The sequence below is a fragment of the Rissa tridactyla genome, chromosome 11, assembly GCF_028500815.1.
Source record: "Rissa tridactyla isolate bRisTri1 chromosome 11, bRisTri1.patW.cur.20221130, whole genome shotgun sequence".
In the NCBI taxonomy this organism is placed as follows: domain Eukaryota; kingdom Metazoa; phylum Chordata; class Aves; order Charadriiformes; family Laridae; genus Rissa; species Rissa tridactyla.
Genome location: NC_071476.1, coordinates 21,179,350 through 21,192,045, shown reverse-complemented (window position 1 = coordinate 21,192,045; position 12,696 = coordinate 21,179,350). Strand labels below are relative to the sequence as shown.

At 55.8% G+C, this 12,696-nt stretch overlaps 1 protein-coding gene across 1 annotated transcript; it reads right to left on the bottom strand.

Annotated features, from left to right (window-relative positions):
- Nucleotides 1-6,371: 6,371 nt before the first annotated feature.
- LOC128916267 (uncharacterized) lies at nucleotides 6,372-12,633 on the bottom strand. Its single transcript, XM_054217662.1, has 3 exons — nucleotides 9,719-12,633; nucleotides 9,324-9,485; nucleotides 6,372-7,923 (listed from the first exon to the last, which is right to left on the bottom strand). The coding sequence occupies exons 1-3, from the start codon at nucleotides 10,049-10,051 to the stop codon at nucleotides 7,654-7,656; spliced, it is 765 nt and encodes a 254-aa protein (XP_054073637.1). The 5' UTR covers nucleotides 10,052-12,633; the 3' UTR covers nucleotides 6,372-7,653.
- Between the last annotated feature and the right edge of the window lie 63 nt (nucleotides 12,634-12,696).

Sequence of the window (12,696 nt, the reverse complement as noted above, 5' to 3'; positions counted from 1 at the left end):
CACGGCTGAAGATGGCGACAAGACTGCTGTGCCTGCTTCCCTCCTGGCTCCTCTCACAGCTTCCTGGGTGGCTGTTCCTGAATCCAGACACACGAAACTCCTAGGATGCTGCCACCTTTGTGGACACTGAATCACAGAATCACAGAATGTGTTGGGTTGGAAGGGACCTCTAAAGGCCGTCTAGTCCAACCCCCCTGCAGTCAGCAGGGACATCTTCAACTAGATCAGGTTGCTCAGAGCCTCATCCAGCCTGGCCTTGAATGTCTCCAGGGATGGGGCCTCCACCACCTCTCTGGGCAACCTGGGCCAGTGTCTCACCACCCTCAGCAGAAAGAACTTCTTCCTAATGGCTGATCTAACCCTGCCCTGCTCTAGTTTAAACCATTGCCCCTTGTCCTATCGCTGCATGCCCTTGCCAACAGCCCCTCCCCAGCTTTCCTGGAGCCCCTTCACGGACTGGAAGGGGCTCTAAGGTCTCCCCGGAGCCTTCTCTTCTCCAGGCTGAACCCCCCCAACTCTCCCAGCCTGTCCTCACAGCAGAGGGGCTCCAGCCCTCTGAGCATCTCCGGGGCCTCCTCTGGCCCCGCTCCAACAGCTCCATGTCCTTCTTGTGCTGAGGGCTCCAGAGCTGGACACAGCACTCCAGGTGGGGTCTCAGGAGAGCAGAGCAGAGGGGGAGAATCCCCTCTCTGGATCTGCTGGCCACGCTTCTTTTGATGCCACCGAGGAGACGCTGGCGAGTCTCCAGCTAAGCCAGCCTCCCTGCCACTATTTCTCCAACGTGGTTAGGGTCCCCCAGGCCCTGTCTGGACGTGGCAGACAATTGCCAGGTGCCAGGTATGTGATGTCTCTAACAGCAGGCTCAGGCTCCCCAGCAGAGCCACGGCTGCCCAGCCTTGCCATGTCCTTGCTGCATGGCTCCTACTGGCGGCACCCAGCTCCTCTCAGGAGCCCACCTCCCGCTGGGCTGAGCGTGCACAGCCTGTGTGAGCGCCGCGGTGCACTGGAGGGGTAACAAAACCAGACAAGAGCACAGAATCAACCACCGCTGTTGGGATCACAGCAGGGCACTGGGTTTCTTTGTCACCCCCAGGCCAAGGTGAAAGTGTTTGTGGCTGAGCAGGCTCACCTGGGACAAAGAGACACCGGTGGGAAGGGCTGGGTGGGCGCAGGCTGGGGCCGAGCCCGTGCCCCCACTCCTGCCCTTGGCTGCCCATCTCCTTTAACTCCCATAACCTTGCCGCTCCCATCCCAAAGATGATGGATACACATTCCTCTGCCCATGGCTCCCAAGGGAATGGTCATGCTTGGACACTCCTGGACACCTCCCTGAGCTGGGAACAGCCACAGGCCAGTGCTTCACCCTTCGGCAGGAACACGGGTGCCCCAGCCAGAGTCCCAGCCTGGGGGGCAGGGGTGCCTGGGAGCACCGGAGACAAACTGAACGGCTGCACATAGAATCACAGAATTGCCTGGGTTGGAAGGGACCTTTCAGGTCATCGAGTCCAACCACCAACCTAACTCTGACAAAACCATCACTAAACTATATCTCTAAGCACTATGTCTACCCGTCTTTTAAATACCTCCAGGGATGGTGCCGGATACAACAGATTTGGAGGCAGGGGGCTGTGTGCACAGGGCTCCCAGCAGGCGAGGAGGCAGCTCCAGTGGGCAGCCCAGCACAGCAGCAGGCGTTGCTGGGAACCAGGTTTAAGAGCAGCCTGTCCGTGCCGCCTCCAAGGGCAGCCCAAAGGGCTCCGACACGGCAGCGCTGCTTCAGCCTTGTTTGCTCCGCAAAGAGCTCACTGGGCTCATCTCAGAAGCGCAACCACACCACCCAGGGCTCCCCTCTGAGCGGGAGGAGAAAAACCTGGCTGTATGATTTTGAACAGATGGATGAAAGCTTGGGTGATTGGAGGTGGTGGTGGCCCCATCCCTGGACACGTTCAAGGCCAGGCTTGATGAGGCTCTGAGCAACCTGATCTAGTTAAAGATGTCCCTGCTCTCCTGGACCGCTCTCCTGGCCTGGAAGTGCGGTCTGTGCTGAGACACAGAATCACAGAATTACAGAACGGTTCGGGTTGGAAGGGACCTTAAAGATCATCTGGTTCCAAGACCTTGTGCCCCCAGCGTGACCCTGAGTAAAGAGGGATCGGCTACAGCTTATTCCTCTCTCATCTAAAGCACTGCGTGAAACAGCTCCGGTTCCTTCTGTCTCTCCCTCCCTTTCCTTCCCAGGATAAAACTGCTCTTACCTGGCAGCTGCCTCTCAGCAAAGCACCCCAGGTGAATAACAGGGCTCCGTCTTTCGCACACATGGGAGAACGTGGTGGGAGATGCCTCTCCCCGGCTCCAGCCCAGCGAGCTTACAGAGGAGATTCGACTGCACGTTGGTCCCGCCGGGACTGGGAATTGGAACCCATTTCAGGATTCAGTAAAACCTTAATCTGCAGCCTAATCTCTGGGTACTGCATCTGCGCAAAAGGCAAAAATGACAGCTGAAAGGGATGTTCAGGGAGGGTTTGTGACAGCAAAAGCTACTGCAAAGAGCCAGCTCCTCTTGGCCTGCTGGTCCGCAGAGGTGTCAGGGGTCTTTGTCGAGGTCTCCGGGATGTGCCGAGTGCCGGGAGCCGCACTGGCCGGGGAGGTGAGAGCTGTGCTGCTGCAGGACCTCCTGCTGGTGGCGTACCCCTGGGTGCATGGAGCAGAGTGCTGCGCCTGAGGGGTCTGGCCTTGGGGCGTGGGACGTGGGACGTGGGTCCTGATCACCCACCTCCTCTTTTGGAGCGGCGTTCCCGAGGGCACAGAGCAAACTCTGCAGGCCCCTGCTGAGATTCCAGGTAAATGCATGGCATCGGGGCTGAGCTCAGCAACATGGGAACAGCCAGAAGCGGCCGCATGAGGAGCAAAGCCAGTGCCACCACAGTCCACCAGGGTCTGCACCTTCGAATCCACCGGGATGGGCCACAAACACCGTCTCCTTCCTGACTCCCTGCTCCCTTATCTTGCGCTTCTTATCTTGCCCGTCGCCACCTTCATTCAGGTTGGGCTGGAGACGGTGGATTATCTCAGCCCTTTTTATCAGGGGACAGGTATAAAGACAGGCCCAAGCCCAGAGGAAACCTGATAGTAACCTTGTTCCAGCAGAAACTGTGCTGCCAGCCAAAGGCTCAGCTCCTGCCAGTGCTCAAGGGCAAAGCTGGAGACAAGAGAACAGCAAGGTGAAAGCTTGGTCGCAGGCAGAGTGGAATCAGAGCAGCAGGAACAGAAGAAGGTTTGAACCTCAGAAGAAGTGCCCAGGATACTGGCCCAGGTTTCCCAGAGCGGTGGTGGAGGCCCCATCCCTGGAGACATTCAAGGCCAGGCTGGAGGAGGCTCTGAGCAACCTGATCTAGTTGAAGATGTCCCGGCCTACTGCAGGAGAGTTGTAGACGTGTAAAAGGCCCTTCCAACCCAACACATCCTACGGTTCTATGATCCTAAGAAGTGGAAGCTGGCTGCCCAAGCTGGCAAACAGAGTTTAACCAGTTTCCCTAACAGCACAAATCAGCTCAGTTTTTGCGCTAATTGCAGCGTTCCACATCAGACCTGACACAGGGCTCCCCGGCTTCTGCGGGGGTTGAAGGTGCCGCAGGGCGTCAGCAGCACAGACACAGCCTGGCGGGTGCTGGCATGCACCAGGGCAGCGGCGTCCCCACGCAGCCCCACGCCCTCATCACCACTGTGCCCGCTGCCGTGAGGGGACAAAAGCCCTGGATGTCCCATGCTCCGGCACCACCTTGCTCCAGCGGTGGGCCATGCTCCAGTGCCATGGCTGCCCATGGGAAGCAGAGGTGTGAGTGGCACCAGCACTACCCCGATCTGGAGCCAAACGTGCAGGGACTACCAGGGCCGTGAGGACTGATGAGCGGATTTAGAGAGCATCTTCAACCTCAGCCCCCCGAGCACAAGCTGTGGGGGACAGGAGCATGGCACCAAGCCTAACCATCATGGAGAGGTGCCTGACAGGGGGCTACGAGCCCCAGTTATTGCTTATCCCTGGAGCAAGCACACAGCCATGGGAATGACTCATGGATGGGCTTGGAGCTGCAGTGAGAGATGGCTGGCACTGCTCTTGCCCTACTTTTTCCTCTCTCCACTGCTTCTCCACTGGGTGAGGACATGTGGGACGAGGAGCTGAGCTTTCCGGCCAGCTCTGCAGTGGGACTGCTGGGTCCCAGGCATCCAGGAGCCAAACCTTATGAAGTTCAACAAGGCCAAGTGCAACGTCCTAAACTTGGGTCGGGACAATCCATGTTATCAATACAGGCTGGGGGATGAGGTGATAGAGAGCAGCCCTGTGGAAAAGGGCTTGGCGGTGCTGTTGGACGAAAAGCTGGACATGAGCCGACAATGTGCGCTTGCAGTCCAGAAGGCCAATCGCATCCTGGGCTGCATCAAAAGAAGCGTGGCCAGCAGATCCAGAGAGGGGATTCTCCCCCTCTGCTCTGCTCTCCTGAGACCCCACCTGGAGTGCTGTGTCCAGCTCTGGAGACCTCAGCACAAGGAGGACATGGAGCTGTTGGAGCGGGGCCAGAGGAGGCCCCGGAGATGCTCAGAGGGCTGGAGCCCCTCTGCTGTGAGGACAGGCTGGGAGAGTTGGGGGAGTTCAGCCTGGAGAAGAGAAGGCTCCGGGGAGACCTTAGAGCCCCTTCCAGTCCCTGAAGGGGCTCCAGGAAAGCTGGGGAGGGGCTGTTGGCAAGGGCATGCAGCGATAGGACAAGGGGCAATGGTTATAAACTAGAGCAGGGCGGGTTTAGATTAGACATTAGGAAGAAGTTCTTTCTGCTGAGGGTGGTGAGACACTGGCCCAGGTTGCCCAGAGAGGTGGTGGAGGCCCCATCCCTGGAGACATTCAAGGCCAGGCTGGATGAGGCTCTGAGCAACCTGATCTAGTTGAAGATGTCCCTGCTGACTGCAGGGGGGTTGGACTAGACGGCCTTTAGAGGTCCCTTCCAACCCAACACATCCTCTGGTTCTATGACGAGGTATCAATTCCTTTGCATCCAGCATCACTTATATTTTGTGGGTACATCGCTATTTGCCATGGGGAAATGACCCTTTTTGTCTCCAGATTCAAGCCTTCGCACGGTTCCTCTAGCCCCGAGACTGTGCATAAGTCACCGCTTTCCTCAAAAATCAGAAAAACTTCCCGCGCCATTTAAATTCATTCAGTTTGTGGTGGGAACTAGAGTTGATCAAGTGCTGTACAAAATGCTTATGTACCCACTTATCATGAGCAGCAGCTTAAGGAAAGACACGTGGCTTAAAAGAAAGAGAAAAGATGCAGCATTCCTTGCTCTCGGCTATGCTCTCACTTGCTCATGTGTGAATCCGAGCAGCTGATCCGGATGCTGGTTGTCTCCCTCTTGCTCTCCCTGTCTGTGCTTGTGGGACCTTGTCCCTGCAAAGGCTGGTAAAGAGACTATTCTTACAACGCTGCTGGTTCGCGACCGGATTGTGGAAAATGTGTTGAGATTTCTCATTTTTCGCCTACATTCCTGGTAACTACCGTCTGCTGAAGTCTTACACCAAGCACACACCTTGGCTGTAACGTTTCTTTCTAACAGAAGAGCCAGAGTCAATTTTGACCCTCAAAATTTTATGCAAGGGCTTGAATATAAATGTCGGCATTACCAAACCAGACCTTCTAGAAAAGACCCACAAACCTGACCCACTGCAAGGCCCTCTCTGGTGCTGAGATGCAGGAATTGCTCTCAGCTTTGTGCTGCCGCCCCTCCGCTCCTGGGAACTACAAACTCATCCTGAAATTTGGGCCCTGAAGCCTTTGGGCAGAAACTTTCTGATTGTTCGACAAGGTCAAATTATGGAGCCTCGCAAATGCAGGATCATAGAATCACAGAACGGTTTGGGTTGGAAGGGACCTTAAAGACCACTCAGTGCCACCCCCTGCCCTGGGCAGGGACACCTCCCACCAGCCCAGGTTGCTCCAAGCCCCGTCCAACCTGGCCTTGAACCCCTCCAGGGATGGGGCAGCCACAGCTTCTCTGGGCAACCTGGGCCAGGGGCTCACTGCCCTCAGATAGACCCTAAAGCTGTGTAAGCCCTGAGTATGGAGAGGGAAACTGAGGCACAAGCTTGCTGGGGAACTAAGCTGCCATATCCTTCTGGAGAAGCATTGCAGGTTTAGGTGCTTGTGGGAATTCCATGCTTGGTCCTTCATCCCTTTCCTTGAATTCATCAGCTTCAAAGCTCCCTCCACGCTTCTGTATCTGGGGCAGGAGGGGAGAAGAAGCCAAAGGTAACTATTTCTGAAGTTTGGCAACAGCTAGAAAGATTGCCCAGGACCTACTTTTATTTGCATCCTTAAATCTTTTATCTGTGTAATTTCTAAAGAGCAGGTGAGTTTGGTCCAGAGCAAAGAACTCTTTGTGCATGATGATGCTTTACAACCAGCTTGTGCGGTGGCGGTCACTTCGCGAGGCCGAAATAACACAAGTGACAAGGCGTGCCTGACAATCAGGGAGGGTCGTGTGCTTCCATGGGGAAAAAAGCGCAGGAAAGTGTTTGTGAGGTTGGCCATGGATCCACCTCCCGTGAAGAAACAGCTCCAGGAGGCGAGCAGCAGTGACTGTTCGGTGGGGCTATGCTGCCCTCAAGCGTTGCTTTATAGCAATATCCAAATTTTCGAAGTCCGCCTGCACCGTTACGCTGTCCGAGGTTTGTGGCCGTGCACCAAAAAAAGGCCCTTGCAATCACACTGATATTTTTTTTTTTTTTTTAATCTTTTCACGTAGCAAAAGCAGGGCTTGAAAAGTGTGTCCGTTTGAAGGGGCTGAGGAAAATGGCAAGTTCGCCAAGTTCACGCCCGCCTGCGGTTAACGCTCGGCATCCTACGGAGCGAGGAAAACAGCAGCTCGGCGCTGCGGCTGTCGGCCATGGTGGGCCTCTCACGTCTCTCGGACTTAATCTGGCTATTAATTAACCGCTTTGTGCTGCACCGGCTACTGGCTCCACAGTCCCTTTCGTTTCCTCTTCCCAGTGGCTCAGTGAGAGCAGGATAATATATATATATATATATAGTGGGTGCGTATAATCGAGAGCCAGCAGCCTGACGGTCCAGAAGCCTTCACAGGGCTGTCTTCACGCCCTCGTACGCTGCCCGTTTTAGCACACAGCTGTGCCTGCGAATTCACACCGTTAAATCCCTGAGCCTTTAAGTCCTGGTGTAGCATCCGCGGGGGTAACATATACGTAGAACCCAACATCCCGATTTTTAATTAAATTGTTAGCCAGGCACCCGAAACGTGCATTTCTCACAATTCCTCACTCTTGCCTGTAGTTCCGTAGCGCCTCTTCCCCGACCTGAAAGTGCTGCAGTTTTGAGTTTCGCCGGCACCTTCAACGGATGTGTCAGATGGAGTACAGTCCCCGGCACGACTGCGCGACGCTTAGGTCTCACAGAAACGTGGACAAAGAAATGGAAAAACAACTTAAAGCCCCGAGTAGGGAAGCAGGGTTATTTCTGAGAGCCAGTCTGGGGTCTCAGGCGGCTCAGTGGGCCCTGCAGCTCTTCACTAAGCCAAGCTTCTTACCAGCAAACTGCCAGCTCCAGCCCTCAGATCATAACTTCACGGTGTTGGTTTTAGGGAGTCATTTTTGTTCTTTCCTCATCGATTTTGTTCTGGGCTCTGGGGTCTGCGGTAAGAGCAGGAGCCAGCCAGTGCCACCGGCCTGCTGCTCCCATGGCAGCTCAGCATCCCCCTGGACTGGCCGGTGTGGCACAAAGCCGTTCGGGGCAGCAGCGACCTGGCTAACGGTGGCCACGTGGATGCGGAGAGGACGCCCCGAGTCACCCTGAGCAAACAGCAGCGCCACCTGAGCTGCTTCGGCTGCCGAGAAAAGAGCGTGCACAAACACATCCTGCTCGTGAAAGGGAGAGGAAAAGGGGTTAATTAGGTTGGGATATGTTTTGTCTCTTTTTCCTGCGTCTGGCGCTGCCCCTGGGCTGGGCACAACCTCCCAAGGCCGGAGACGGTTGTCTCTGCCCTGAAACCAGCAGCAGAGAGCGTGGAGGGGGGTTGCCTCCACCCCTAGCTGTCGGGAAAAGGATGGCTGTCTCCGTGCTGTGGCCTAGGGACAGGAAGAGGGCGGGAGGGATCTCGAGCCACTTGACGAGGCACCACGCTTGGGACCAAACGCATCCTGCCACTTGGGCCTGTCACCAGCCCCACGACCAGTCGCTGGAGCCTCCAGTGCAGCTGTCCGCCAGGCCCACGCCAGCCCCACGCGGCGAGCGCTTGCCACAAGAGCCGGAGCAGAGACGGGATGAGACACAGACTCAAGCTGTTACCTGAAATAAAAGCCCTCGAAAACCAAAAGTAGTTTAGGGAGGAGAGACTGCTTTATTCAACGTCGGGTGCTAGGGGGAAAACCCACAAATCTAGCACCCCTGACCGGGGATATTCACCCATTATTTATACACAAAATAGTCTCATAATTCCGCCTACCTAATACGTAACTCCACCCAGGCTTACAGATGGCCAAATAGCCTTTTTGCACATGTGTTTTAAATTTTGCTGTGTTGGCAAAACGCTTCCAGGCAAGCATGAGCTTCTCGGTGGTCGTTTGGGTAAGAAGACCCTTCCTCACATTATCCTTTTGAGGTATTGAATCATCTCAGGACAGTCAAAGTTCGCTGTAAGTTTGCCAACTTCTTGAAGATAATAAGGATGTTCTTTGAAGTAGCTACAACTCTATATAAAAGAACCTCAAAGTGATTAACTACTTCTCGTTATCCCATCCTTGGTGACGAGCTACTTCTGGCTGTCTCCTCATTATCGCTATCTGTAACATCAGCTCAGTGACAAACTGTTTTCTCACACAGTAAGAAGGTCAGTAATTAGCTATTTTCTCACATAGGAAGAAGGTCAGTAGGAAACAAACAACATTTTAGTTAGCAGATGACTATAAACAAAGCCGAGGCCTGTCTTTGGTAACAAAGCCCTTGATGTTTTGGTACCGATCCCTAAGCTGGAAGCTGCTTTCTACCTTTCTGTGCTCTACACCTCTTCAGGAGCCGCACTAGCACACATTCACCCCCACACGGCGCTTTTCACCAACAAACACGTTGCAGGTAGCGATGCCCAGGGCTTAGCTCCCTCTGGGTTCCACGGAGAGCACACCCTTACCCGAGGGCTGCCCGTCTCCCGCCTGGGCTGTGGGGACGGCGCGCTCTTCCTGGCCACCCCCATGGGGTGAATCCCTCCCTCGCCTGCTCTGGTGGTACAAGGATTGCACACACATCGACAACTGTCTGCTACCTTTGGGAGGTCACCTTTGGTGGCCCTTGGCTTTTCTCTGCTGGCCTGGAGGCACTGCAACACAACCAGATGGAGAAGGGTCCCCAGCTCCGTAGCGTCGCCGTGGTGCCCCTCTGAGGAAGACATGGAAGGGGTGCTCAAGTGCTGAAAACTCCCTTTCACCTAAGAGGGGATCAAGTCGGAGTTGGTGTTTATTAGAAGACCTTTAAGAAGGTCCATTAGATGACTATTAACAGACTCAAGCTGGTACCAACCGCAGATAACCAGCCCCACAGCACAGCCGCTGACCAACAAGGGTCACTCATGCCCGCTCGGGCAGCAACAGCTGGACGCCGACGCCACCTGCTCCCCGAGTGACGCACTGACACACCAGAGCCCACCAGGAAGGCGCTCACCATGTCCCTCAGAGGGGCTCTTCTCCCATCAGATGCTGTATAAAATCCTGCTGTGTGCGATGGAACCGGCCCAAGTTTCATGCCCCCCAGCTGACGCTCGCCTGTGCCGGGAGCCTCGTGGTGTCCTACGCTCATCAGCTCCTGTGGATTCAAAACCGCTGCCAGCCTCCGGTCTCTCATCAGTTCTTGGGGGACTTTCACAGCATGTACTTCTCTCCGGCCTCCTGCTCTGTGGTAACTATTTCTCCATCCACACCTACAGCATCTGGTCACAAACTTACACAGCGGCATCCTTTGGGACACAAGAGCCGGCCCATGTTGGCCTGAAGGCATGGTACCCTGTGATGGGCACCATGTACCGACCAGCTGCCACCCAGGTCACGGGGAAACATCTTCTGCCTCTTGGGCGGGCAAGGGAGAAACAGCCATCCATTCACAAAACATCCTCGCTGCTATGAAGGACAAACCACGCCCCATGTCACTGCTCACGAGCGGGGCAAGACAGCGGTGTTCTCGGAGCACACATCTGCACCAAGGTGCCCCATGGCATGGTTGCAGGCAACCCAGCAGAGATCTCCTCAGACGGGTCCCCAGACATCCCAGGGAAGAGACCTGGAGGGAAGAGGGGCTGCAGAGGGGCAGGTCACAGCTGGGCCGTGCCAGCCTTGACAGCGCTTCCTTTGAAACCCAGCTCTGGACTCTGTCTCTCATCCAGCTGCCTTTGTCACCTTTGGTACCTCGACACTTTTCCTTCACATGTCCCCTCTTCTGACAGCAGCCCCTGCCCACAAGTGCATCACGGCACCTTCGGGAGATTGCGGGTAGAGGCAAACAGACCGACAAGCGACTCCTTCAGCCACAGCTCTGTACAACTTGCTGTCACCACAGCTAACTTTCGAGCTACGCTGAAAAACACAATGCTTGGAGGCATGAAGCACCAAGGCAGAGGAAGGCTGAGGTTTCCACCATCAAGGACCCCCCTTACCTCCCCCTTCAGTTCAGGCAGTGGGAGCAAGGGAAAAAACAATGACTCAAAGGCTCGTCCCAGCCTGCCCCTGTCTTCTGTCACTTACCGTGCAGCAGATGTGACGTTCCCACAGTGATCTCCACTCACCGGAACCATCCCCGCGGGGCCAGCAGGAGAAGGCTGATCCCACACCACGCTGCAGTTTGTCCTCCACCAGTGCGACAGACAGCAAAGGCAGCAGCATCCCTTCATCACCTCTTCATTGTACCCTCATCATCCTACTCATCTTCTGCTGCTCCCTTCCCAGGTCTGAACGCCAGGCTGTGACTGGAACCTCAAGCCCAAGGCAGAGCTTTGCCCATGTGGGCAAAACAGGACAGAAGGGGAAACGGAGGGAAATGGTACATGCAGCCACTGCAACGCTGCAGCCAACCCAACAGCACGGCAGCATCTCCTGGGGCAGAGACAAGGGGGCTCTGGCAAGTCACTTGGACACCTGTTGCCATCAGCCGGCAACTAAGGACTCCTAAGACTCAATTTTGGAGCGTTAAAAAGCAGGCATTCCTTATTGCAGCACTGCGCGCACAGGGGATTGCTCCGCCTAGTGCGCGCGCCAAGTTGCTCAACTACAAAAGTTGTAAGCGATCAGAATATACATATTCATTACTGATTAACATATTCATACTGTCACCTAGAGCTCTTTAATATATATAAATGTCCTTGACGCATGCGCATTCGTGACCATAGGTGGTCTTCTAGGGTCCTCTGGTGGTCATCGACAGTCTTCCTCACCGTGTCTTCAGGCGTGCTCAGTTCGTCTTTTGGCTTAGTTTGCAACTCCTGTTGTCACCCAACCAGCGTATTCTAGCACCTCTCCCCATCTACTCCACTCAAGGATACAATGTCTCAAGACTTCCTTTTATCCAGCTAAACCCTGCAGATGTTTAACCCGTCCGGTTACAAAGCATTTCAAACGCAGCTACATTATTCCAGTAAGGAGGAAACCATATGTTCTTTTTAGGTCGGTGTCCGTAAGGCCTGAGGGGCCTTCCACCCCAGCTATGTACGTGTCCTTTCGTGCTGTTGAAGGCTACTGTATCACCAGCTACTGTCTCACAGCTCCCTGCTGGGCCTGGGAGGGGGGAATCCCCCTGTGCTGCCCAGGGCAGACACTGGGCTGATCCTTGGACACCCGCAACAGAAACCGCCACGCAAAGAGATCCCCCTGAGAACACTGCCACAGGAGCATGCACCCACCCTGGGTGGGAGGTGTCCCTGCCCATGGCAGGGAGCTGGAACTAGCTGATCTTTAAGGTCTCTTCCAACCTAAACCATTCAGTAATCCCATCCTGTGCTGAAGGACCCCACACCCCAGCCATGCCAGGCCAGCGATTGCACACAGAATCCCAGACTGGCAGGGGTTGGAAGGGCCCTCTGGAGATCCCCCTGTCCAACTCCCTGCCAGAGCAGGGTCACCCAGAGCAGGTGGCACAGGAACGCGTCCAGGCGGGTTTGGAATGTCTCCAGAGACAGAGACTCCCCCACCTCTCTGGGCAGCCTGTGCCAGGGCTCTGCCACCCTCAGGGTAAAGAAGTTCCTCCTCATGTTTAGGTGGAACTTCCCGTGTTCAAGTTTGTGCCCGTTACCTCTTGTCCTGTTGCTGGGCATCAACACATGCACTGCCAGCAGCTCCCACCTGCTCGGGGCAGAGCAGGGCCACAGGCACAGCCCACAGCCCCACTCCAGGCCCACCAAGGCCCTTCCCTCACACAGGCACAGGACAAACAACTCCTCTCAGGGTCTCCTTCCCCGGCATCAGCCACCGCTACCCAGCACCGAGTGCCCCGGCAGCAGCCACCACAACTCCACTGCAACGCCCTCCGCCCCCGCAGGGCCGGCCCTCAGGGGGGAGGTGGCGTCCTCGCCATCATGGCGGCGCCCAGCCAACCCCCGCCTCAAGATGGCGGCGGGAGGGCCGGCGGCGGGGAGGCCGGGGGGGGGGGCGGTGCGC

What these genes read in the sequence shown, in the direction of transcription:
- LOC128916267 (XM_054217662.1), bottom strand. Translation starts at nt 10,051, where the DNA reads ATGCCTTCAGGCCAACATGGGCCGGCTCTTGTGTCCCAAAGGATGCCG. An exon ending in GAGCCCCTCTGAGGGACATG is followed by an intron (nt 9,486 to 9,718) that starts GTGAGCGCCTTC and finishes ATCCCCTCTTAG; the next exon opens with GTGAAAGGGAGTTTTCAGCA. An exon ending in CCAAAGGTGACCTCCCAAAG is followed by an intron (nt 7,924 to 9,323) that starts GTAGCAGACAGT and finishes TTTCACGAGCAG; the next exon opens with GATGTGTTTGTGCACGCTCT.